Genomic DNA, 23,824 nt, shown 5'->3' with positions numbered 1-23,824 from the left:
AACACAAATTTAATAGTTTTAAAAAATTGTGATAACTGAAAAATATTTTCCTTGTCTTTATATATTACTTGTTTGGAACCAAACTTTTCTAGCAGGATTAATTAATACTTGTGAACTATCTCATTTTAGGATTTTCTTGAAATTTCTCTTCATTTATGATGATCTCATTTACAGGGGATGGTATAGGTGATGATGGTAGTGATATGAATTTGGGAAGATGCCCTGTTGGTTACAAATATAACATATCTTCACAACTGTGTGATGGTAAGTACAAACTCAGTTCAAGATACTCCAAAGAGGTGTTAGTTTAATACATAAAGTATAAGAAGTAAATCATAGGTTAACAAGTTTTGGTGCCATGATAACTGTAAGAAGCTTAATATGAATGGTCCTGCACTACATTTCATCATTATTTGTTGTGTAGTTATATTGCCTTTGAAAATTCCTGGCAGATTAAAACTGTGTGCCCGACTGAGACTCGAACTCGGGACCTTTGCCTTTCGTAGGGAAGTGCTCTACCATCTGAGCTACCGAAGCACGACTCACACCCGGTACTCACAGCTTTACTTCTGCCAGTATCTCGTCTCCTACCTTCCAAACTTTACAGAAGCTCTTCTGCGAACCTTCGGTAGCTCAGATGGTAGAGCACTTGCCCGCTAAAGGCAAGGTCCCGAGTTCGAGTCTCGGTCGGGCACACAGTTTTAATCTGCCAGGAAGTTTCATATCAGCGCACACTCCGCTGCAGAGTGAAAATCTTATTCTGGATATATTGCCTTTGCTTATTTTTCACTTGAATTAATTACACATGATGTATGCTAGGTGGAACCAGATAAGACAGTTCTAAAAACATATAATTTTATTTTGTTAATATATGGTCATTTTGTATGTAATATGTGCTCCAAAAAAGGCATAAGAGTTGGTTTATGCTCCATCTGCAAACACTGGTATTGTGGTAAATAAGATAAGGTAAATCTGAAGTGTAGAAATAACACAGAACTGTTGAAATGTTACACGCGCATAAAATGCATACTAGGACGCAATCTAACAAATTCTCTGACAACAAAATAAGAGGTAATGAATATATTATCAAAGAAATCTGAAGTAGTACAGGAAAAAGTGTCTGTCTCAGAAGGTTATCAACTGGTGTACTGTTTTTGTGTACCTCATATAGGGTTAGAAATGTGAAATAGAAAACATTCAAATTTTTAAACAATTAACAAAATCCAAGTGCTGCTAATGACAGGACATTATAGTGAAGAGACAAATGAGACACCTATTGCCCACGAAGTAGGATGCCTGTTGTACAGGGACAGAGGGAGAAAGCTTTGTTTCCCCACAGTACTATCCCAGGCACAGCTCACCTTAGCTGCTGATAGCTGTTAGGAGTCTGGAGATGTTCAATGAAAGCCACAGACAGAGAGGATGAGAAAGTTACCACACCACAGGAGGGACTCAAAGAGCCATTGGCGGATGGGACTGAGATGTGCTAGTACGTGTTATAGCTAGCTGTAGGATCACATACAGTTTGGAGGCAAAAGGCAGTTCTCAAAGACCAAGCTGTCAAAATGACATATTCGCTGGTCACAGAATTTTTAGGTATCTGAAAAAATACTACTTGGCACAAGAAAAGAATGCTTTCACAGTAAAACTTTCCTGGCAAGTGTATGAGTGATCTTAGTGCACGAAAAGAGGACATTATGAAATATCTGTGAAAACCATTGCAAAATGAAACAGTTAACCAGAAGCAGATCCTGAGATGACTCATCAGATGTATGAACACACCTGCTGAAAACTTTGCAGAGTGCAAGGGGAGAGATTCACTTTGTGTGATAGATTTCACTGCAAAATTTGAGGGTAGACTCTTCAATGCGAGCCTTCATGGAAGGGACTTTACGACAGTTCACACAACATTCAAGAATTTGATTTGCTGCACAGTGACAGTCAGAGGGAGACATTTGCACTAATGCCAGAAATCTGTCTCTGCCAAGGCTATAGACACTGTGGACCACATCATGCAGCCACTTAGGAAATCGCAGCTGACTCCTGCACACAAGCTGTGGTGCTGAGAGATGGCTAAACAACACACACTCCAGCATTCCACATCCCAGTGTTCTGTTTGTCTCAGAGTAACAATAACTAATGACCCTGGAAGCAGTTCAGAGAGTTTTCACTAATATAATGAGCATATTATTATTGTTTTATCATTTTAATCATAGGGTGGAGATACATTAACTTTTTCATAAAGGGTACCTGAACTTCATAGCTGTGGCCCAAACATAACATACTGTGAAAATAAACTCTAGTTTCATTTCAGGACTTGATATCCCTAATCCCTTTATTTATTATTACCTTGCAAAAGCCACACTCGGGTCTGCCTCTGTAGCCAAGAGGTCAGGGTGTCTGCCTGCCACATGAAGGTACTGCAGGGAGTTTTCCTTGGTGGTAGGACAGGAACAGATGCATTCAGCCTCTGTTCCTTGAATGAGAAGTAGCAGCTTCAAGCTCTGGAAAGCTGACAACAGCTGTGGGAGCATTGTGCCCTCCCCAAACCCTCCTTACCATATCCAAATGACATCATATTGCAGAAGATGATGTGGTTTTTTTTTTTTGGTTGTGGTTTTAGGGCGCAAAACTGCTATGGTCATTAGCACCCAAAAGATGATGTGGATGCCAATGGAAATGATTGTGGAGTTACTTTCTTTTAATGTCTCCCTTAAGTGGAATTATAACTTAAAATCATTCACTAAAAATGAGTCTTGGCTTGAGCAAACTCCATTACTTCATAAATAGTGCCCAACATGGAGTCTAACTAAATCCCTGGCTACATCATATACTAATAAATGTGCAATAAACAGTTCCAAAGCTTGGAGTCATGTCTGTTGCTGGTTAAACCCAGACTGTCCCATAACAATGCAACCAAATTCCACAGACTCAAACTGCTTTATCAACTAATCCTAAAACAATGTAAAAGAGGGTAAGAAATTTTTTGGAAACTAAAGTCATGTGTGCAGTGCAAGCAAGCTTTTTCTAAACATGCATATCATTTTTCCCATGACTGCATAGATATAAGTTTTTGGGCTAAAACAGTCCTAAAACTGGATTCTCTTACCAAATTATTTACCATTACTGACACCAACCATAATACTACTGGCACTTCAACTTTATCATGCTACCAATGGGGAAAATCATAGCACACTAAGTTTATGTAAAAAATGAGAATACCTTTATTGCTACAGAAATGCTTATTATTGCATATTAATACACTACTCATATTAGGATTGTTTGGGTTTCAGGGAAAATGGTTTCAGCTTGTACATCTACATGTATTCAGTAACCTACAGTGAAGTGCATGATATGACATATTAGGGTTTTTCACATTTCAGTCACAATATGGACTGCAGGAAGAATGACTGCGTAAAAGCCTCCATGTGTGCAGTTATTTGACTAATGTCACTATCCTAAGTTTTACCAAAGACAATATATTCCATAGCAGCTGATCAACAGTTTATTACAGGCATGTTCAAATGCCCCACTGGCTGGTAAAAACACTAAAGCTGCTGCACAGTGTCAAAGACTGAAGACAGATATATGGATTCAGATGTGTCCTGGATTGAAGGCCATCACCACTCTGTAGAAATTAATGGGCATAGTCACAGATGATGTGAAGTACAAAACTGTACAACATACTCTGCAATACAAGAGTGTTATTCTACTTTCCTACACCAGAATGTCAAAACTGTTAAGATTTCTACTTTATTTACATTGAATCTCTGGACTTTACTTGCATTGATCTGCTGTTACTTGAAACTTGCATATTGAAAATATTTGCAGGAGCAGGACTCAAATCCAGAACCTTGCCTTTTGTAAGCAATACTATTATCAACTGAGTCCGCCCCAGTAGCTGAGTGGTCAGCGTGACGGATTGCCGTCCTCCGGGCCCGGGTTCGATTCCCGGCTGGGTCGGAGATTTTCTCCGCTCAGGGACTGGGTGTTGTGTTGTGTTCATCATCATTTCATCCCCATCCGGCGTGCAGGTCGCCCAATGTGGCGCCGAATGTAATAAGACCTGCGCCAAGGCGGCCGGACCTGCCCCGCGAGGGGCCTCCCGGCCACTGACGCCAAACGCTCATTTCCATTTTTTCCATCAACTGAGTGATCCAAACTTGTCCAGTAAGATATACAGCAGCCATGCCTGGATGGTTCAGAATTATTTGCAAAAGCTCAGGTCCCAGGTTTGAGCCCTGGCCCAAGACACAGTTTTAATCTGAGAATAAGTTCAAAACAATGTACACTCCTCTGCAGAGAGAAAGAGTACTTATTTTCTACCTTTATTTACAAGGTGAACAACTTTGCTTCTGCCATTTTTTCCCCAACATTTGAGGCTCTAATAAAACAAATTGGTTACACATGTATCATTCAAAGTATTTTCCATCACTGGCCATTACTTTCTCGAAGAAGTTCATCTTTTGAAGTGATCCACAAATCGATCCAATTTGTGACTTCTTCATGAGATTGGAAGTGTTGGTCGGTCAGGCCATGGGCCATTGATTTAAACAGGTGATAGTCAGAGGGAGCAATGTCTGGAGAATACAGCGGGTGGGGTAGGACTTCCCATTTTAATGTTTCCAAGTACATTTTGACCAGTTTTGCAACATGGGGTCGAGCGTTGTCATGCTGCAAAATCACTTTATCATGCCTCTCGCTGTATTGCAGCCAGTTGTCTTTTAATGCTCTGCTCAAACACATTAATTGCATTCAATAATGAGCACCTGTGATTGTTTCACTTGGTTTTAACACCTCATAGTACACAACGCCGAGCTGGTCCCACCAAATGCAGAGCAAGATCTTGGAGCCAGGAATATTTGGTTTGGCCATCGACGTAGAAGCATGGGTGGGATATCCCCATGTTTTTTTTGCATTTAAGGTTATCATAATGAACCCATTTTTTGTCCCTGGTCACAATGCGATTAAGAAATCCCTTCCGTTTCTGCCTCTGAAACAATTGTTCACAAACACCGTTCAACGTCTCTTGGTTTCAGCTCACACAGGACCCAGGTTTCTTCTTTCTGAATCATGCCCATGGCCTTGAGAGATTTTGAAATGGCTTGCTGTGTCACTCCCACTAATCATGTCATTTCTTCTTGAGTTTGACGCGAGTCTTCACTCAGCTATGTCTCCAATTCTGCATCTTTGAAAACATTCTCTCTTCCACCACTGTGCCGGTCTACAACATTAAAATCACCATTTTTGAAGCATTGAAACCACTTACGACACATTCTTTCACTAATAGCATCCTTACCATACATACTTGAGAGCATTCGATGAGACTCAGCCGCTGTTTCCTTCATATTGAAAAAAACAGTAACACCTCCCACAAATGACGAGAATTAGACTTGTAAACTGACATTTTCAGTCGAGAACAACTTTATGATGCAGACACAATTTGACTAATGTTTGAATGAGGTTATGTTGACCAAGGTCCAAGCTAACTGCCTGACATCTGCGATCTGTTTCTTTCGACTGCTACTTACCATTGTTGGCACCTGTTGGCAAATGGCAGAAGCAAAGCTATACACCTTGTACTTCTGTCATTTTCTATTTTTCTCATTTGATTTTTGTTTTTTCTATTATTTGTTCTTTTTCTGCATTTACTCATATTCTGTATGTGGCCCTCTTCTTTTCTTACTGTTTTTCTTAATTCTGTAGTTTATTCTGTAGTTTCGTAATGGCTCTTTTTCATTACTCCATATATTTGCCTTTTCTTAAATACACTTATACTTGAAAAAGGATTTACTCATAGTTTTACATCTAAATTAAACTATACTTGTCAAAGCCTTCCCTTTGCTACTTCTGTGTTACAGCCTTTCATCTTTATTGACACCATCTTGCCATACACCATGAAGTGTAGTGACACAGTGGTTTTGGGATATTGGTCTCCCATTTGCAAGAAGCAAGTTTCAGATCCCCATCTGATCATCCAGATTTAAGTTTTCAAGTGAGGTGACACGGTAGTGAGACACTGGGTTTGCATTTGGAATTATAGCAGTTCAAATTCATGCCTGGAAATTGAGATTTAAGTTTTTGTGGTTCCCCTAAATCATTTAAGGAAAATGCTGATAAAATTCCTTTGAAAAGGACAGAACTGATTTCCATTCCTGTCCGAGCATGTGCTCAGTTTCTAATGACCCCATCATCAACAGGATGATAAACTGTGATTTTTCTTTCTTCCTTATATGTAGGAGAGAGTAACAGACTCACTGCTGATTGTTTATGGGATTCCTACCACAAGAACAGCCCATCATAGATTGATCCTAGTAATGCCTTTTATTCTTTTAATCTTTGTCATATTGTTTTCTTATTTCAGATTCCTGATGAATCAGACAACTGAGTATGATTCTTGAAGCCAATAACATAACTCTTGTAATTGGTTTTTAAAATGGTCTTTGTTTCCCTCTGTGACATATTTACTCAACATAACAATACTTAGTCAACAGTTGTGTGTGTGAGTTTCATTTGCATGAGTTTGTCTGAGTATGTGTGTCTATTGTTGAAGAAGACCTTAATGGTTGTGAAAGTCTTTTTGTTGTGCCTATCTGTGACTCAGCATCTATGCTATATGGTGAGTTGCAACTTTCCTTCTCATAATATTGTTACATATCATCATGGATTTTCCACTGTTTTACTCAGCGTAAGCTAGCAGGAAAAGTGCACTGAAAATGATGTGACTATCACAGTCCTGCAAATCACATTCATTCTTATATATTAAGAATAACAACACAACTGTTGCTGTCACAGCATTATCATGTCCATTGATTAAAGCAAACGTATAGTATCACCCCATCACACACCTGGATGCTCAGTTTTGTTCATGTTACTACTCTGTAATTTTGAAAATGTCAGTCACTTTGTTATCCTGATTTAAGTAAAACTAACTTTAGGGAAATGTTGATATTGTCCCTTTGAAAAAACCAGTGTCTGTGTCATGTGCAATTCACACACCACTTGTGGTCTGATTGTAATGGGTCTATAAGTGATGGGATAGCAAACTTACATATTTCTTCATTTTTTCTTCCGTGCATGTGCCAAGTATGAGGAGTCGTTAAAAGATTTAACTATCACCTTGAAAAAAGGGAATAATAAAATAAAGTAAAAAAGGAAGTTTCTTCTCCCCCCCCCCCCCCTCTCTCTCCCTGGCCCCCTCAATGTTTCTCTTTCTCCCTTCCTCCCTCCCTCTTCCCCCCCCCCCCCTCACTCTCTCTCTCTCTCTCTCTCCCTGCTGTAGGTGCATGTCTGCACTTCTGGTAAATGTTGAAATACTTGCATCTCAGAGAGTGCCAATAGAGGATCCAAAGCAAAATGCCACAGCACATTAATAATTAAGTCTTCTGGATTCCTGCATCATTTTCACTGCTGCTGATATTGAATTACTGTAACAATATTCCACTTCATCAATATGCTGTGCTATTTTCTGTTGGCTCCTCTATGGTGTGCAGTGGTACTGTGGCATTAGCATGGTAGGTTCATTGTGTTCCAGAATTATACAGACATGTAGCGGCTAACAAACTGAAAAATTATCATGTAACCTTTTTTTAGGTTGTTATTAAAACTTCATGACTACCACTTGTATATAGCCTGCCAGTTGCTAAACACTTCCTTTGGTCAGAGCCACCTGTCTGTGAATAGATAACTGAATTTTTAATGAATTTTTTAGTCGCTAACCGTTCTCATTTGAAGGACAGACAAAAAGAGGTAAGATTGCAGTTACAGGAAACAAACTGGCAACTCATTGTGTTAACTTTTTCATATAACACTTTGAAACAATTAAATTACAATCACCAGATCAATAGTGTATGGTTTGTTCAAGTTGTATGGCCCATTTTTTTGGTATTCAGTCAAAAATAAATTTATTTTTCGCACTGCAAGGGCTCTATATGTTGTTTGTCACTTTAAATCTATAAAAAACACATTATATCCCTTTTATTAGTTGCCGCAGATTTCATTTCAAAGATATTCCTCCCTGCAGTGTTATTGTCCACTTTGCACACATTGTTATTCTAAGTGTTGTAGCCAACAGAATAATGGTATTAGAATTGCTCTGACATTTTAGGATCCATTTAGTCTAACCAAAATATTTTTGCTTGGTGTGGTAAGCTAAATGGGTTATATTGATTCTCTACTTAAATATTAAGAGATTCCAGCCTTTCACATAGTACTGCACTGGCCAGTCAGATACAAAACATAATCTTAATGAAGACTGCATTTTTCATGAACAACAATGTATATCCCTTATTGTGAAACCAAATTGTGATTTTGCAATTAATGTAATGCGCTTGTATCTCCTAACTTGATAAGACACTTTTGTGTAGTAACCTTCTATGGACATGAGTAGATAAATAAAATAAAAAAAATAAAAACAATAATCGACTTTCAAACATAAGCACAAATGTTAGAAGCCACAATCCCAGGCACTGTGCCACCATTTCAGCTGCGATTATTGTGTCCTTAAGGGCATCTAAATTTCATCAAAAGCTTTGACCATTATTTTCTCATGAACAGTTGAGTATCTATGGATAAGCCAGGATACGTGTTCACATATTGTGACTCCTCTTCCAATGAGCAAACTTTCTGTGAAATTGGGTTATACCACTTGCCGTGTTCTCTTTTTGAGCCTTAAAGCAATGTGGTTAGTATGGAGTCAAATAAAGTCCAGGTAGCATTGTCCCTGCATGAGGGCTACCCTAATTGTCACATGTAAACATGAGATATAGGAATAGAAAGTAAATGAAAAGAAGTATGGGTGGGAAATCATGACGGCTAGCTACACATGGCATTGGGCTATGCAGTGGTGAAAATTTGCGCTGTACCAGAACTCAAACGTAGATGTACCACTTCTCATGAGCAGCTGCTTAAATGCTTTGGCCATCTAGACATGATCCCTGATTGAATCAAATTTCTAACTTATCACATGCTACAATGCAGCATCTCTCATCCATTAAACTCTCTGCTCACAATTTCTGATTCCCTCAGGATTTCGGAAAATGTTCATGCATCTGCACTGCAACAAACATTGAGGAGCTGTTATCTCCTTTTGCAAAAATGTGTAGATTTATGTGATATCTGTTGTGTTGGACATATCTGACAATACACACACCACTCAGATACATACTAATTGTCACCCGTTGTTGAGGCTGGACACAGTAAAAAATCATTTGTTCACACGACAGCAGCTCAGAACTACTGTCTTTGTTATGCTTCCTTGAAACTGCAGAAATTATTGTTATTATAATGGTGAGTGTCTTTTATATGTGTATATTAATTATTATTATGCAAGAGAAATGGCTAGTGTGTGAAATATTACAATCCATCTTTTTTTTTTTTTTTTTTTTTTTTTTTTTTTTTTTTTTTTTCCATTACCTCCACGTTTCTGTCTTTGATGCGTTTCTGAAATGAATATTTGAAACAAACAGAAAGAAAGGTTCATCTCTAGCAAGAAGCCATACGCTTGAATATTTCTGGTATCTCAACTGCAGCCTTTTCAGTGCTCATTTAACTTTAGGACCCTGTATCTCAGAATGAACAAAAATGGACTTGTACCACTATTGAAATAAGCCCTTCATACAATACATGCCATATGAGATACGTGACTAGCTTGATGCAAAATTTTATAAGAGAAAGTAGTAAAGCATCAAAGGGGTTTTCAAAACATTTAAGAAAGAGAAACGTAACTGTAAAATAAGTATTGCCATTTATTTTTTTAATTGATATCACATGCATCAATATAACAATTTTGGAAACAATAAAATTAACAGAATAACATTAAACAAAGGACAAAAATTTGTTTACATGTCTTTTGGTATGTTTATTTTTAATTTTGTCAAATGGATGTCCAAATTGTTGAACGAAAACTGGATAAAGGAATTGTGTAGAGTGTTTCTACTGTTTTTTTGCATACTGGATACATCAATCTGTCTGTTGTCATTATATAGTTAATTCAAAAGCTGATAGCACATCTACATGATCTGTTAATCCGTTCTTGAGGGTATTTTTGTTCTGTCATTGCAATATCAAAAATGCATGATTTTTTTCACCAGCCGTGTTTCAATTTATTAAAGTAAAGCACTCTCAGTGGTCTGTATTTAAGTTATTTACATTTTGATTTGCTTTTAGATAAAAAAAAGTTCATTAAGAATATGTTGATTTTTACTTACAGTGATTTTCTCTTGATTTCTTGCTTACATTGGAAAATGCCTTCTGCTAGCTCATCATTGATTTGCTGTGTTAGACACTGATAATTTTGGTCTAATTTTACGTTGTTCTGCAGCACTATGCATTTCTTACGTTTTTCACAACATACTTTTATGCACCACACTGTATTCTGTTTGTTTTTTTACTCCTAGGTATATGTTGTGGTTTGTGTTTTGTAATGTTGCCAACATAACCTTTCCACTACTTTGTCTTTGACCTACAACCTTTTTTTTATTAGGTTATAGTATGTGTGTAATTATATTTAATTATGTTTCTGTTTATTTATATAGTATGTAAGAGTAGGGAAGGAATAGCGATTGGGCGATTTTTTTCTAGTGTAGGGGAGGGAGAAACCTTGATGAGCAGATGTAAGTGTATAGCAGTGTGATGGAGTGTGAGTTAGAGAAGACGGTGAGGAGCAAGGAATGAAATTAAATTGTGAGTGGGGTGGGGGGTTATGGGAGTGTGGGAGGGGGTGAAGAATCTTTTCACAGTCTCTGCAACTGAGCTGATAGATACCAGATTGTTCGTATCTGTCTGGCTTTGATTTCAAATTTGGGATGTGCTTTTGTATTGAGTTGTTTGTTTTGTAAGCAATGTTTATGCCTTATTTTTTGAATATGTTACCTATTTTATGTGTGAATTTGTTATGGTAGGTCATTGTATGCCCTTGTTTGTTGTGGTGCAAGTAGTATGAGTCAGTGTGGTTTAGTTAGTTTTTCCATTATTTATCTCTTTATTTTTTTGTTTAGTTTATCTACCATTGTTTCTTTGTGTCCATTTTAATGCTACTTGTTTTATAATGGCTAGCTCTTTCTGATAATCAGAAATGATTAGGGGATTCCTGTTCAGCCTGTTTAACATGTATTTGACTGCTGCTTATTAGTGGTTCTGCAGGTAGTTTGAGGTTGCATTTAAGATAATGTCAGTTGTTGTTGTGGGTTTTCTGTATATGTAAAATATTTTTTTATGTACCATTTTCTCAAGACCTAGTTGTGTATTAACAACAAAGTATCTCAGTCTTGCAGCTGAAATAACAGAGTGTGCCTGCAGTTGGCTGTGATCTTTAATTTTGAATGGTCTTCTTTCTTTTTTGGACAAATGATCACCCAAAAAAATTATTTCAGTGACTTTGGATGCCACTTTCAACTTTATCTAAGAACATGTCTGAAGGGAGATACATCTCCACTTCATAAACTCATGATATAATGGCCTCAATAATTACAGCAGTGGTTTCAACCATTCAGTTCTGTTCCTTCTTTTTGGGCTTCGCTTCTGGCCTCATACTGCATGTTCATTAAGGTGGAATAGCCTGTGTTTTGAAAGCACATACAATTTTCTTAAGGTGATTTACTTTTCCAATGAATAACAAATCTTCATAGAACTTTTAGAACAGTCATTTTTGTTTCATCTTCATCTTTAGGAAGTATCCAATATAATTTTCAGAGTATTGTAGAGTGTGAACTGTCATACTCCTTCATTTGCTTCAAATGCTCAAAAATGAAATTTGCCCAGGCAGATGCCTCATGTGCTTTTGGTTGTCCAATGCTACTGTGAACTGCAACATCATATTTGAAAAATCCTTCTGCACAATTACCATTGTATTTATCTTCAACAACAAGATGGTCTTCAATTTGTCCTACACGAAATTTTACTTGAGACACTCATTCCTGGAAGCCCACTCTGTTGTTACTTCTTACTATTTACTTATGAATTTTTTTTGTACAGGCTGTCTAGCGAAGGAGCTTCTGATTTCAAAATTAAATATCTCAAAAACCAAGATCGATAGATGAGTGCAAAAAAGTTATGTTTATTGTTTTTCATGTGCTTATAATCCTATCTGTGTGCATCTTCCCCACAAAATAAACAGTTTGTTTCAAGATAAAGTTTTTGAAATGATGATTGATAAATGTGGGACTCATTTTCCACCATACCCTTTTTAGCATAATGATCCTTCTGCACTTCTTGTGAACAACAACAGCAGTAAGCCTTAAGTTCACCGAAGCAACATGTTACTGTCCCTTCTTATCTTAATTGTCTCAATAAATATTTGTATGCCTTTTTCCTTCGCTATGTCAGATCTTCTCAGTCCACTTTCACCACAAATAAAACATTCAGATATCGCATAGGCTTCCACGATGAACATAAATAAAAAGTGTTCAGTATACACTTCATGTCTTCTCCACTGCCAAATTCAGCAGCGGTCAATAAAATACCTGGCAGAAAGCATGTTTTTGACAGCGGAGCAACAAAATCCAGAGACATATTGTACTGGTAAATGAATGAAACCACTAGAGTGAATACTGAAAAAACATGTTGGATGGAATGTAAAAAATTGAGAGTCATTAAGAATGCAATATCCATAAAACTGATAAATGGTGATATTTACTAACCGTTTAGTGTTTTGACACTTTATTTTACTTATTGAAAACTCATTTTAATGCTCTAGAACTGTCCTTCTAGAAATACTTTCATCAAATTGGCAAATTCTCAGATATAGCATGTTTTGTGGTGATGAAACAAGTGTTTATCAAAAGATAAAGAACTAGCATTTTTTGATGTAACATGGAAGATGTGGAAGTATCAATGTTTCATGAAGATACATTGTAGATACATTCAACTGTGACACTTACTTTTAGTAATAAGGATGTAATTGTATTAATCCTGTTCTAACACACTTAGTAAGTTGATTGTTACAGTTGACAGGGACCTTAGTCAGAACATACACAGCACGATTACTTCTGACTTCTGCTGACAAGCACCAATTAGAAAAAGGGGGCAGACCTGCCAAGAAAACTTCTACAAGCCATAGTTGAAATCAGTCAGCCCAAGGGTCAGCAAAAGAATGTCAACTTCATGCAGTAGCTGGCCATTGCCAATCTTAGTAATCTAACATTGTTACAACATAGTTAACTAAATTTCATATCCATTACTATCAATAAGTACCCCATTACTATCAATAAGACATAGATGTTCCTATTCTGCACTTTCATGAAGGCTTGCAATCTTAATCTGTCATTTTTACTGTAGCTCTGAGAGGGGTAATGTATTGCCTAATGTACTAGACTCACATTCAGGAGATCCAGGTTCAACACAGAGCCAGCCATCCAGATTTAAGTTCTCAGTAGTTTCCCGGTGTACACTAGGTGAATGCCAGAATAGTTCCTTGCAAAGGCCATGCTGCTTCCTTCCTGTCCAGTAATGATAAATCTGAGCAAATGCCCATGTCAGTTGACTTTAACTGTCAAAGATGCATAAAACACAAAACTTACTTCCTTACTTATACCATAGCATATGCCCTATGATCAGTGGACCTACTAAGTGGAAGTTGTGTGTGTGTTGTCAGCATTGAGCAAGATGTAAATTCTTTTACATGTGCTTCTCTCTTCATAATGGTCATTGTGATGCTTGCCCCACTCACTAACTCATTATTTAATAAAATAAAAAAAAACATACAAAAATCTATTAATGCTTGGATCACATTCACACAAGAAAAATAAGCTAGTTAGTTTTAGCTGCAAGAAACAACCATCTTCAGATCATGATCACATAGAATGGTGAACACAAACTGGATGCACCAGTAATACTCATCATGCAGTGGCATGCATTAGTGCAGAAAACAACATGAGTAAAATATTTGGTGCTAACAGTAACAACAGAACAGAGCCTGCCATACACCATACTAGTTTGAGACACAGACTGAACAAACTGGTTGTACCATACAAATCATATCAATCAATAACCTGTATGAATTGCTAACTGAGGGAAAAAATGTCATACAACTGCGAGTTAATGATTGATGTGATTTGCACTGGTACAAGCAATTTGTTCAACCCGAGTCTCATAAGAGTATGGTGTACAACCAGACTCAGTTATGTTATTACACTTAGTACCAAATTTCTTATTCATGTCACTTACACAAATGCATGTCACTGCATGATGTTTATTACCAGTGCATACAGTTAGTGTTGAACCTGCATTTATGAAGGCATGCTGAAAAGTAATGCCTCTGAATATTTTATGTGAAAACTCACAATTTTTAAAATAAAACAAAATTACTAACATTCTAAATCTTTATTCTTTGTGTCTACATATTTGCAGCCCTCTGCCACCAGAGAGCTCTGAATTGTAGCATGTAACATGGTGTGTAATGTAACTATGCAGGAGTATGAAAAACAGTGTGCTGTAATCGAGTTTCAATTTTGAAGAGTTCATCTACACATGAAGCATCTTCACCTTCAGCATGACAATGCCAGACCCCACATGAGTGCTGTGATGTTTGCAACAATCTGATGCCCTGAGTTCATTGTCATGGATCATCCTCCATATAGCCCCAGCTTGGCCCCATCTGATTTTCATCTGTTTCTAAAACTTTCAGAACACCTTAACAGAGATGAAGCAGCACAAGCATTCTATGGTGCTGGTATCAAAGAATTTGTCTCTTGTTGGGAAACATGTGTTCTTTGCCAGGGTGACTATGTTGACAAATAAATATGTAGATATGACAAACAAATGTGTAGAATGTTAATAACACCAGTTTTATTTAAAAGGAGTTTACACACATAAAATTTGGAGGGATTACTTTTCAGCATGCCCTCATAATATGATCATTATCTGAAGATAGTTGTTAGTTACAATCGAAACTAGTCAATCGTCATATTCCAGTTTCCTTATGTAAATGTGATCTATGCATTAAAAGATTTTTGTTGTGTTCTATTACAAGTCCACGTAATTACAATATCTGTTTTGTTGAATCCCCCCTGAAGTGAAATCCCGGCTATGCCCATGCTGCGAACTAATTGTTTTTGGAGGTGGTAATTTGAATTAATTCAAACCATTATGTTTACAATGGGCTCCCAAAACCTGAACATCTGATGCAAGATAGTATGCTCAAGTTTGGAAGGTAAATTGTACAACTTAACAGTCCTCAGCCCAAAAGCAGCATAGCTCAAGTGCATAGTACTCACATCATTGTTGCTGTGCATAAAGGTAGAAGTTCCACCCCTCAAGTCCAGGATACTTGCTCACTTCTCGTCGCTGATAACCGTGATGTAGGAGGTGGTGGTAACTGCTGAAGTCCTCTCCAAGACCAATTTTACTGAAACCCCAGGTGTCAAAGTCAAGAATTCTAGGCAAAGTTTGTTCGTTCCAAACACAATCTTCAAATACCTGCACACCATACATGGTCATTCGACTTCATAAAGCCACTCATTCAGCAGCAGTGGAGATAAATACACAATACTTCTGCTCACAACAGCTACCAAGGATTGATTTGTGTTGATGAAGCACATGAAACTGATCACTTCTGAAAATTATTGACTGCACTATCTGAAGGAAAAACCCAAAATAATATCTCAAAATAAGTTGAGTCCTGTAGAGCCAGTTTCAGTTGCCTTTTTTGGAACAGTCATTGCTAGGTAATTATTATACTGCTGCATTTTACATTAAATAGAAAATCTTTGTTAACAGTGTTAGCAACTCTCTAAGCTTATTTGCAGATTAAACTGTATCATTGGAAGGTAGGCTTGATGAGAACTGTTGTAGCACTCAAGATGACTGAATGGGATTAATGACTACAAAATCTTGTGCTATTTCACTGTACAATTAGAAATGACACAGTCAGTAAGTGAGTGTAATATTCATTGACATTATTCTGAACTATAGTGCTTTTCCCAAATCTGACATTATCACTTTTACACAACTTTGCATAGCAGGATTTCATGTTGTTCCTATTTGCATTGTCTTTTGTGCCCAAAATGTTAGTGTTCACAGAATATTCTAATCATCTCATATATAATTTCCTGCTTGCAGATAGGATTTGATATGGATCCATCCCAAAGCCATGAGGAAATCTATGTTTTTAGCTATCACTTAATAATTTTATTCAATGGATTATAGACTGATTTGTATTTTGTTTACAAACTTACAGACAGTTATATCTTTTACTGCAAGAAAATTTGGAAGCAAAGTGTAGTGCAAAAGATGCCTCACCTCTCAGTCTCCATTTAATCTGTCCTGCTGAGCACAATGTTTGACTATAAAATAGCTGGATTAAACAATGGAAAATGCAGGGTGGACTGTAACAACATTCTGAAAAGGATGGTTGCTACTCACCATATAGCAGAGATGCTGAGTTGCAGATAGGCACATCTATCTGTGACTCAGCACGTCTGCTATATGGTGAGTAGCAACTATCCTTTTCATAAATAGCAGGATTAGGTATAAGACATTCTGTATTTTTTCTTCTTCATGACTTGACATTATCCCTTACAATATACTGCCCTCCATTATCCTTATGTCACTCCATGCATATTTTCCACTCCTCAAAGCAGTGAGTGCTGTTAACTTCTAAAGGCATATTCTTGGTCTCTGGTTCCCCGGCCATTCACAGTAAGTGGAAGCTGCTGTCATCTGTTCACCACTTGGTTGCACTGACCAGAGAAGGCCGGGCAGCCATGCCAGTTTGTGACTTGTGGCCCATCTTGATGCATGTCAGGACACTGTGGCAAAACTTAGCCACATGTCCCTGTCCTGGACACATAATGCACTGGGGCTTAGGGGCCAGGCCTGGAGGTAGAGCTTCAACTTGCTTGGGGAAGCCTTGGAACTTCTGCAGCATGAAGAAGTGACCTGCTATTTGCATGGTGGTGGCAAACAATGGCAGCCTCTTCTAGTTCATATGGTTACTCAGTTTGACAGCTGTATCACCAAAACCACAGCACGTAGAAGCCTTTCTTTGACTGTTGTCTCGTTGCAGATCCAAGGCAGCCCACGGAGGAGCACCTTGGCCATCATCTCACACTTTTTTGGTGGCTTCTTCTTCTTCTTCTTCTTCTTCTTCTTCAGTACTACGGCAGTGTAGGCAGCCACAGCATCTTTTAGTGCCATGAAATCAGCAATGTTCACTATCTGAATCTCTACCACAGCATCTCAGCATCTGTGTCAACAGACTCAATGCTAAGACTGAGATTGCAGCAGCTCGACATCTTACCATTTAGCTTGGTCCATCCTATGCCTCTGCATTCTATGTAGAGAGGAGGGACCAGCCTATGATTATGTTCTTTCTTCTTGGAGCAATCAACAAGTTCACTCAGCAACACCACTGATGGTCCCTTCACTGAGTAGACTTTTCATCACCCTTTTTCCATGCTGCTGTATGTAACAATGACAAATTTTGCTTAAGTCATAAAACAATGTCAGTGTCAGCTGCTGCTCAAGATCAACTCTACTGGTGCTGCTGAGGGGTTGGCAGGTGAACGGGTAGCAGGAATGTTATGGGAGAGAAGCCACGTGACTCAACATTGTAGTGTTTGACCGTGAGGATTGTAGTGTTTGGCTGTAAAATATCAGTCTGGTTGTTTTTTAGCTTAATCTCATATATATTTTTTCTTTAATAACTGTGTTTGGAATCCTGCACCTCATTTTTAAAGTCTTGATGGTGTTATAAATATTTAGCATATGTTACAATCCTGCTTATAATACTGTTTTTAAGCGGGACTGTTGATATGAGTACATGTATATTAGCTTGCTGTGTAGCATGAGGGCTATGTGTTCTTCATTTCTTGTAACTAGAATCCCAATTAAGGCTAACTGACAAACTTTCTCACTTTCCATAGTACACTGGGTGTTAGATATTGAAAGTAAAGGGATAGTATAGTCACTTAGGTGCCATCATCATTTCTCCATAAAATGAACACATTGTCATTATTTGAACACCACATTCTGTTTTCTCAATGTGAAAAATGTAGTAAGTTTGTTTGAAGTATGTAGAATGAATTTTCCACTCTGCAGCAGAGTGTTGTGCTAAAATGAAAAGTCATGGAAGATTAAAACTGTGTATCAGACTGGGACTGAGATTTATTCTTTGAAGTAGTTTTTATTCCTCTTTTCCTATATAATTCATATAAAATCAAGTTTCCTAAAAACTTTTGATATTTCACTTTTCTATAAGTGTTATTGATATGACTGTAACTGTAATGATATGAATGTTTTCATTTATTACTGTGTTGCTAGACTTGTGCGAATATATTTATAACTATTGTTTTGAGGCAGTCAGTGACTTAAGTGAGGGAGATAGCATAGGAACAGCACAGTACACATTTGACTGCTGCTTGCGTGTCATGCAAAGCCATTAAATTCAAATGCGACAAAGAAGACATGGTGTTCATAACGTGCAAAATCAACCGTCTCAACCTTACCAGGAAACTTAATAGAAACTTATCCTTCTGTTGTTCCTGAAGAAGGAGCATGCATGCATGACCAGTTAGATTGGCAATGTGGGATGAGTAAATGTGTAGGTTTTCCTAAAGTCTGTTGCAAAAGGGAGGCCAATGGTATTCATAGTGAAACAAGAAGTCTCTTTGTAACAAATCTGGGTATATTTCCAGATTTACCAAAAAAATCCAATGTGTCCTTGTCATAAAGACTAAGCAGCTTTTTAAGAATAATAGTCAATATAAGTTTTGCATTTACTTTAATTTAACTGAACTTCCATAGTAGTCCATTGTTGGTGGTGGTAATTCATTAGTCATAAGTTGCTGGAGGAGTAACTTTTGTAGCTGAGAATGTTCTCCACATGTTGTAATATGAAAGTAGCACTGTAACTAAAAATTGATGTACCCAAGGTGTTTATTTTGATTTCCAGTATCCTTATGAAAGCTAAAATTACATCAGATTTCACAAACATTGTACGGATTTAAAATCACAACTGAACTTGACAAAGACTGAACTCCACTTCACTGACTCTACAAAGACTGGGCTTAACTAAGGTGGTCACTGCCACATCATCTTAAAAACTTCACAGTAATTACAAGTATTATTTTACACTGTTGAAAACTGTGCAGTTGTTAATTTAGAATAATAAGTACTAGTTCTGCAAACAGTTACACATATTGGAGCACTGTACATTACAGAAAATATATTGTCATAATCATAGTCTGGAATATTTTACAGTTTTTATGTGAAATTGTATTATTTTACATGTCTTAACAATGTTTTCAACTAAAGTTTTAGTTACAGCTTAATTATGTCAGACAGTTTATTGCTAATATGATTTCAGTGTTTGTGCGTAGATTGTGTTCTATTGCACATTTAACTTTTGATGTGAGAAAATGTTAAAGCTCATTTCCCAGAACTATTGACAACACAACAATTACAAAAATATTTCTTGACCTACTAATTTTTGTAATAAAATTGAATAATTAGCTGAAAGTTGTATAAACATGAAATAAAATTCTTACAGTAGAAGACATATGAATAAAGAAACCACTCAATACACACAATGTGTGATTAGAATCTACAACTGTGGTGCTGAATACACCAGTTAATGTGGTATAGGTTAGTTTGGTAGGTGTTATCACATTGTACCATGTGCAAACTTCTAGACGGGCAATGTTAGGGAGACTGTTGCTAAAATGATGAGACTCTCCTTCCAGCACTGAGTTCATGTACCACTGAGGTTGCTGCTGTCACAGCAAACCATAGGTAGTGGAATCTTGTCACATTGTTCTTCTGTTCTACCTCACACTTTATGAAATTCTTTATTTTTTTCATCATCATACATTGTGCTGTGACATTCATTAAGAATAAAATTAAGTTTTTAGTAGGCTTTCCGTGTCCATAAATTGATTTGCGTGACTGGCCCAAAGAGTATATTTGTATTGCTGTTCCTACACACCTTATATTGGTGATCCTACTCACTCAAAGGATTTTCTCTATTTTGGTAAATCTAATGTAATGCTTTTCAAAATCGTGGCAGAGGTAACAGCAAAGAGGCAGAGTAGATAGGAGTATATGTGTGACGGAAAGCTGTAGAAAGACAATACTACATAAAACTCTGACTATATTCTGATTAAAATTACTTTGTGATTGACAGTTCTGTGAGACAAGTGGTAGGGGACCAACTGCCATCCAATTGCAGCTCTTTCTCGAGCTCCATGTGCTTCCTGTGTTACCTCTTTTGTAGGTTACATGCAGCACCTTTGTGAAGCATGGCTGGCTGCATGCTGGCAACACTGCCCTCCACTATTGCACTCTGTCACTCACAAAGTAATTTCAATCAGAGTACACTGTTTGATTTGTATTCTTTCAGCACTGTCTAATGCGTTATTATACATGGCGTCCCTCCCAAACCCGCCACGTTTCAAATGCCCACATCACTGCACTCTGTCAGTCACAAAGTAATTTTAATTGGAGTATACTGTTCCATTTGTATTCTTCAAGCACTGTCTAATGCATTGTTACGCATGATGCCCCTTTCAAACCGCCCCCCCCCCCCCCCACCCCCCCCCCCACACACACACATTTCAAATGCCCTGGAGAAAAAAAACTGTAGTAGATATGATAATGAAATTACACCATGTGCTAGAGCATCACAAAGAATTTATATCTCTTCCTCAGAACTCTCAACAGTTGTCGCCAGAGTGCAGCATGATCACATGAATCAAAAATGGTGACTCCACATGAGTGTGTGTAAGCAGTGATGTGGTTGCAGAAACAAAATCACTGATTACTGTGCAAAGAAAAGATTGTAGGTTGTACAGATGTGATTCACTGGATGTCTAAACAGTCAGGCAATGGTATCGTAAGTTTCTGACAACTAGAAGTGTTCTGAAACATTCTGATGGTGAATGTCATATTGTTTTGGAAGAGGCAGTGGAGGACTTAAGATAAGCATTTTTGAGAAGCCCACATAAGTGAATTTGGTAGGTATCTGGGCAACTTAAATGTACCACGATCAACACTCCATCATATAGTGCACATGTATCATCATTTGTATGCTTACTAAGTGCAAATTCTGCATCTGATGCAGAACAGCAAACCATGTCAACAGTAATTTGCTCCACCTATGCTATAGCATATTGACATGAATCCCAGCTTCCTGAGAGGATGTTTATTCTGAGATCATGCAACCTTCATGTATCAGGAAAGTTAATTAGCATAATATTTGTGTCTGGAGGCTCTTAACGTCTGCACGCTATTCTCAACAACTGCTTCTCTTATGTGCCCCTCAACTCTTATAAATGCCTTCTGGTTTCTGTACAAATTGTAAATAGCCTTTCACTCCCTGTGTTTTACCCCTGCCACCTTCAGAATTTGAAAGAGAGTATTACAGTCAACATTTTAAAAAGCTTTCTCTAAGTCTATAAATGCTAGAAATGTAGGTTTGTCTTCCCTTAACCTATCTTCTAAGGTAAGTCATAGGGTCAGTATTGCCTAACGTGTCCCAACATTTCTACAGAATCCAAACTGATCTTTCTTGGCTTCTTCCAGTTTTTCCATTCATCTGTAAAGAATTCATGTAAGTATTTTGCAACTGTGACTTATTAAACTGGTAGTTTGGTAATTTTCACACCTGTCTGCACCTGCCGTCTTTGGGATTGCAATTGTTATATTCTTCTTGAAGTCTGGTGGTATTTCGCCTTTCTCATACATCTTGCTCACCAGATGGAAGAGTTTTGACATGGCTGCCTCTCCCAAGGCTATCAGTAGTTCTAACAGAATGTTATCTACTCCCGGTTCCTTGTTTCAACTTAGGTTTTTAGTGCTCTGTGAAATTCTTCATGCAGTATCATATCTCCCATTTCATCTTCATCTATGTCCTCTTCCATTTCCATAATATTGTTCTCAAGTACGTTGCCCTTCTATAGACCCTCTATGTACTCCTTCCACCTTTCGGCTTTTTCTTCTTTCCTTAGGACTGATTTTCCATCTGAGCTCTTGATATTCATACAGGTGATTCTCTTTTCTCCAAAGGTCTCTTCAATATTCCTGTGGACAGTATCTATCTTACTCCTAGTGATACATGCTTCAACATCCTTACATTTCTTCTCTAACCATCGCTGCTTAGCCATTATGCACTTCCTGACAATCTCATTTTTGAGATGTTTGTATTCCTTTTTGCCTGCTTCATTTACTACATTTTTATATTTTATCCTTTCCTCAATTAAATTCAGTATCTCTTCTGTTACCCATGGATTTCTATTAGCCCTCTCTGCTGCCATCACTATTTCATCTCTCATAGCTACCCATTCTACTTCTACTGTGCATCTTTCCCCTGTTCTTGTCAATCGTTCTCTCTCTGACACTGTCTAAAGCCTCTGGTTCTTTCAATTTATCCAGGTCCCATCTACTTAAGTTCATACCTTTTTGCAGTTTCTTCAGTTTTAGTCTGCAGTTCATAACCAATAAATTGTGGTCAGAGTCCACATCTACCCCTGTAAATGTCTTACAATTTAAAACCTGGTTTCTAAATCTCTGTCTTACCATTACTTAATCTATCTGAAACATTCTTGTGTCTCTAGGCCTCATCCACACATACAACCTGCTTTCATGATTCTCGAACCAAGTGTTAGGTCTGATTAAGTTATGCTCTGTGCAAAATTCTACTGTGCAGCTTCCTCTTTCATTCCTCACCCCCAGTCCATATTCACCTACTACTTTTCCTTCTCTTCCATTTCCTGCTATCGAATTCCAGTCCCCTATGACTATTAAATTTTTGTCTCCCTTAATTCTCTGAATAATTTCCTTTATAGTATTCTTTCAATCTCTTCATCATCTGCGGAGCTAGTTGGCATGTAAACTTTTACTACTGTGGTAGGCTTGGGCTTCATGTCTGTCTTGGCAACAATAATGTGTTCACTATGCTGTTTGTAGTAGCTTATCCATGTTCCTATTTTTTTATTCATTATTAAACCTACTCCTGCATTACCCATATTTGATTTTGTATTTATAACCCTGTATTCACCTGTTCAGAAGTCTTGTTCTTTCTGCCACCAAATTTCACTAATTCCCGCTATATCTAACTGTAACCTATCCATTTCCCTTTTTAAATTTTCTAACCTACCTGCCTGATTAAGGGATCTGACATTCCACACTCCAATCTGTAGAATGCAAGTTTTGTTTCTGCTGATAAGTGTCCTTGTGAGTAGTCCCCACCCAGGGATCTGAATGGGGGACTATTTTACTTCCAGAATATGTTACCCACAAGGACACCATCATCATTTAACCATACAGTAAAGCTGCATGTCATCAGTAAAAATTACGGCTGTAGTTTCCCGTTGCTTTCAGCTGTTCTCAGTACCAGCACACCCAGGTCATTTTGGTTTATATTACAAGGCCAGATCAGTCAAGACTTTTTTCCCTGAAACTACTGAAGAGGCTGCTGCTGCTCCTCTTCAGGAACCACACATTTGTCTGGCCTCTCAACAGATACTCCTCCATTGTGGTTACACCTATGGTACGGTTATCTGTATTGCTGGGGCACGTGAGCCACCCCCACCATTTCTGTTGGATAATGTAATGTTTTACATAAATCAGTTCTGGTTCTGTGATTTCCTTGTATTTTAGCACTGAAAACAGCTGTTTATAGCTGAAATCTGGATCTGCAAGAATAATAAAATACCAATAGAAGTGCAACTGATTGCTGTATTCCTATCCTTCTGTACACCATTAGCCCCCTCCCCCTCCAAATCTGGACAGTGCTCTTCTCCTCACCAGCTTCACTTCCCTCTTTGAGGGCTGGTGTGGAGGTGAGGGGATGGGGCTGAGTTCACAGTATTGAACTGCTTGTCACTTAATG

At 37.7% G+C, this 23,824-nt stretch overlaps 1 protein-coding gene across 2 annotated transcripts in view; it reads left to right on the top strand.

Moving 5' to 3' along the window:
* Window positions 1-23,824, top strand: part of LOC126183856 (fibrillin-1-like) — a 640,172-nt gene that overhangs the window by 273,053 nt on the left and 343,295 nt on the right. For both annotated transcript variants that reach the window (XM_049926146.1, XM_049926147.1), the window contains exon 8: window positions 175-264. In XM_049926146.1, the coding sequence (XP_049782103.1) occupies window positions 175-264 (90 nt within the window). The remainder of the gene's footprint in view (window positions 1-174; window positions 265-23,824) is intronic.

Source organism: Schistocerca cancellata, chromosome 4, assembly GCF_023864275.1.
Source record: "Schistocerca cancellata isolate TAMUIC-IGC-003103 chromosome 4, iqSchCanc2.1, whole genome shotgun sequence".
NCBI lineage: Eukaryota > Metazoa > Arthropoda > Insecta > Orthoptera > Acrididae > Schistocerca > Schistocerca cancellata.
The sequence above is the reverse complement of the archived record's forward strand: the minus strand, read 5'-3'. Positions and strand labels throughout refer to the sequence as shown.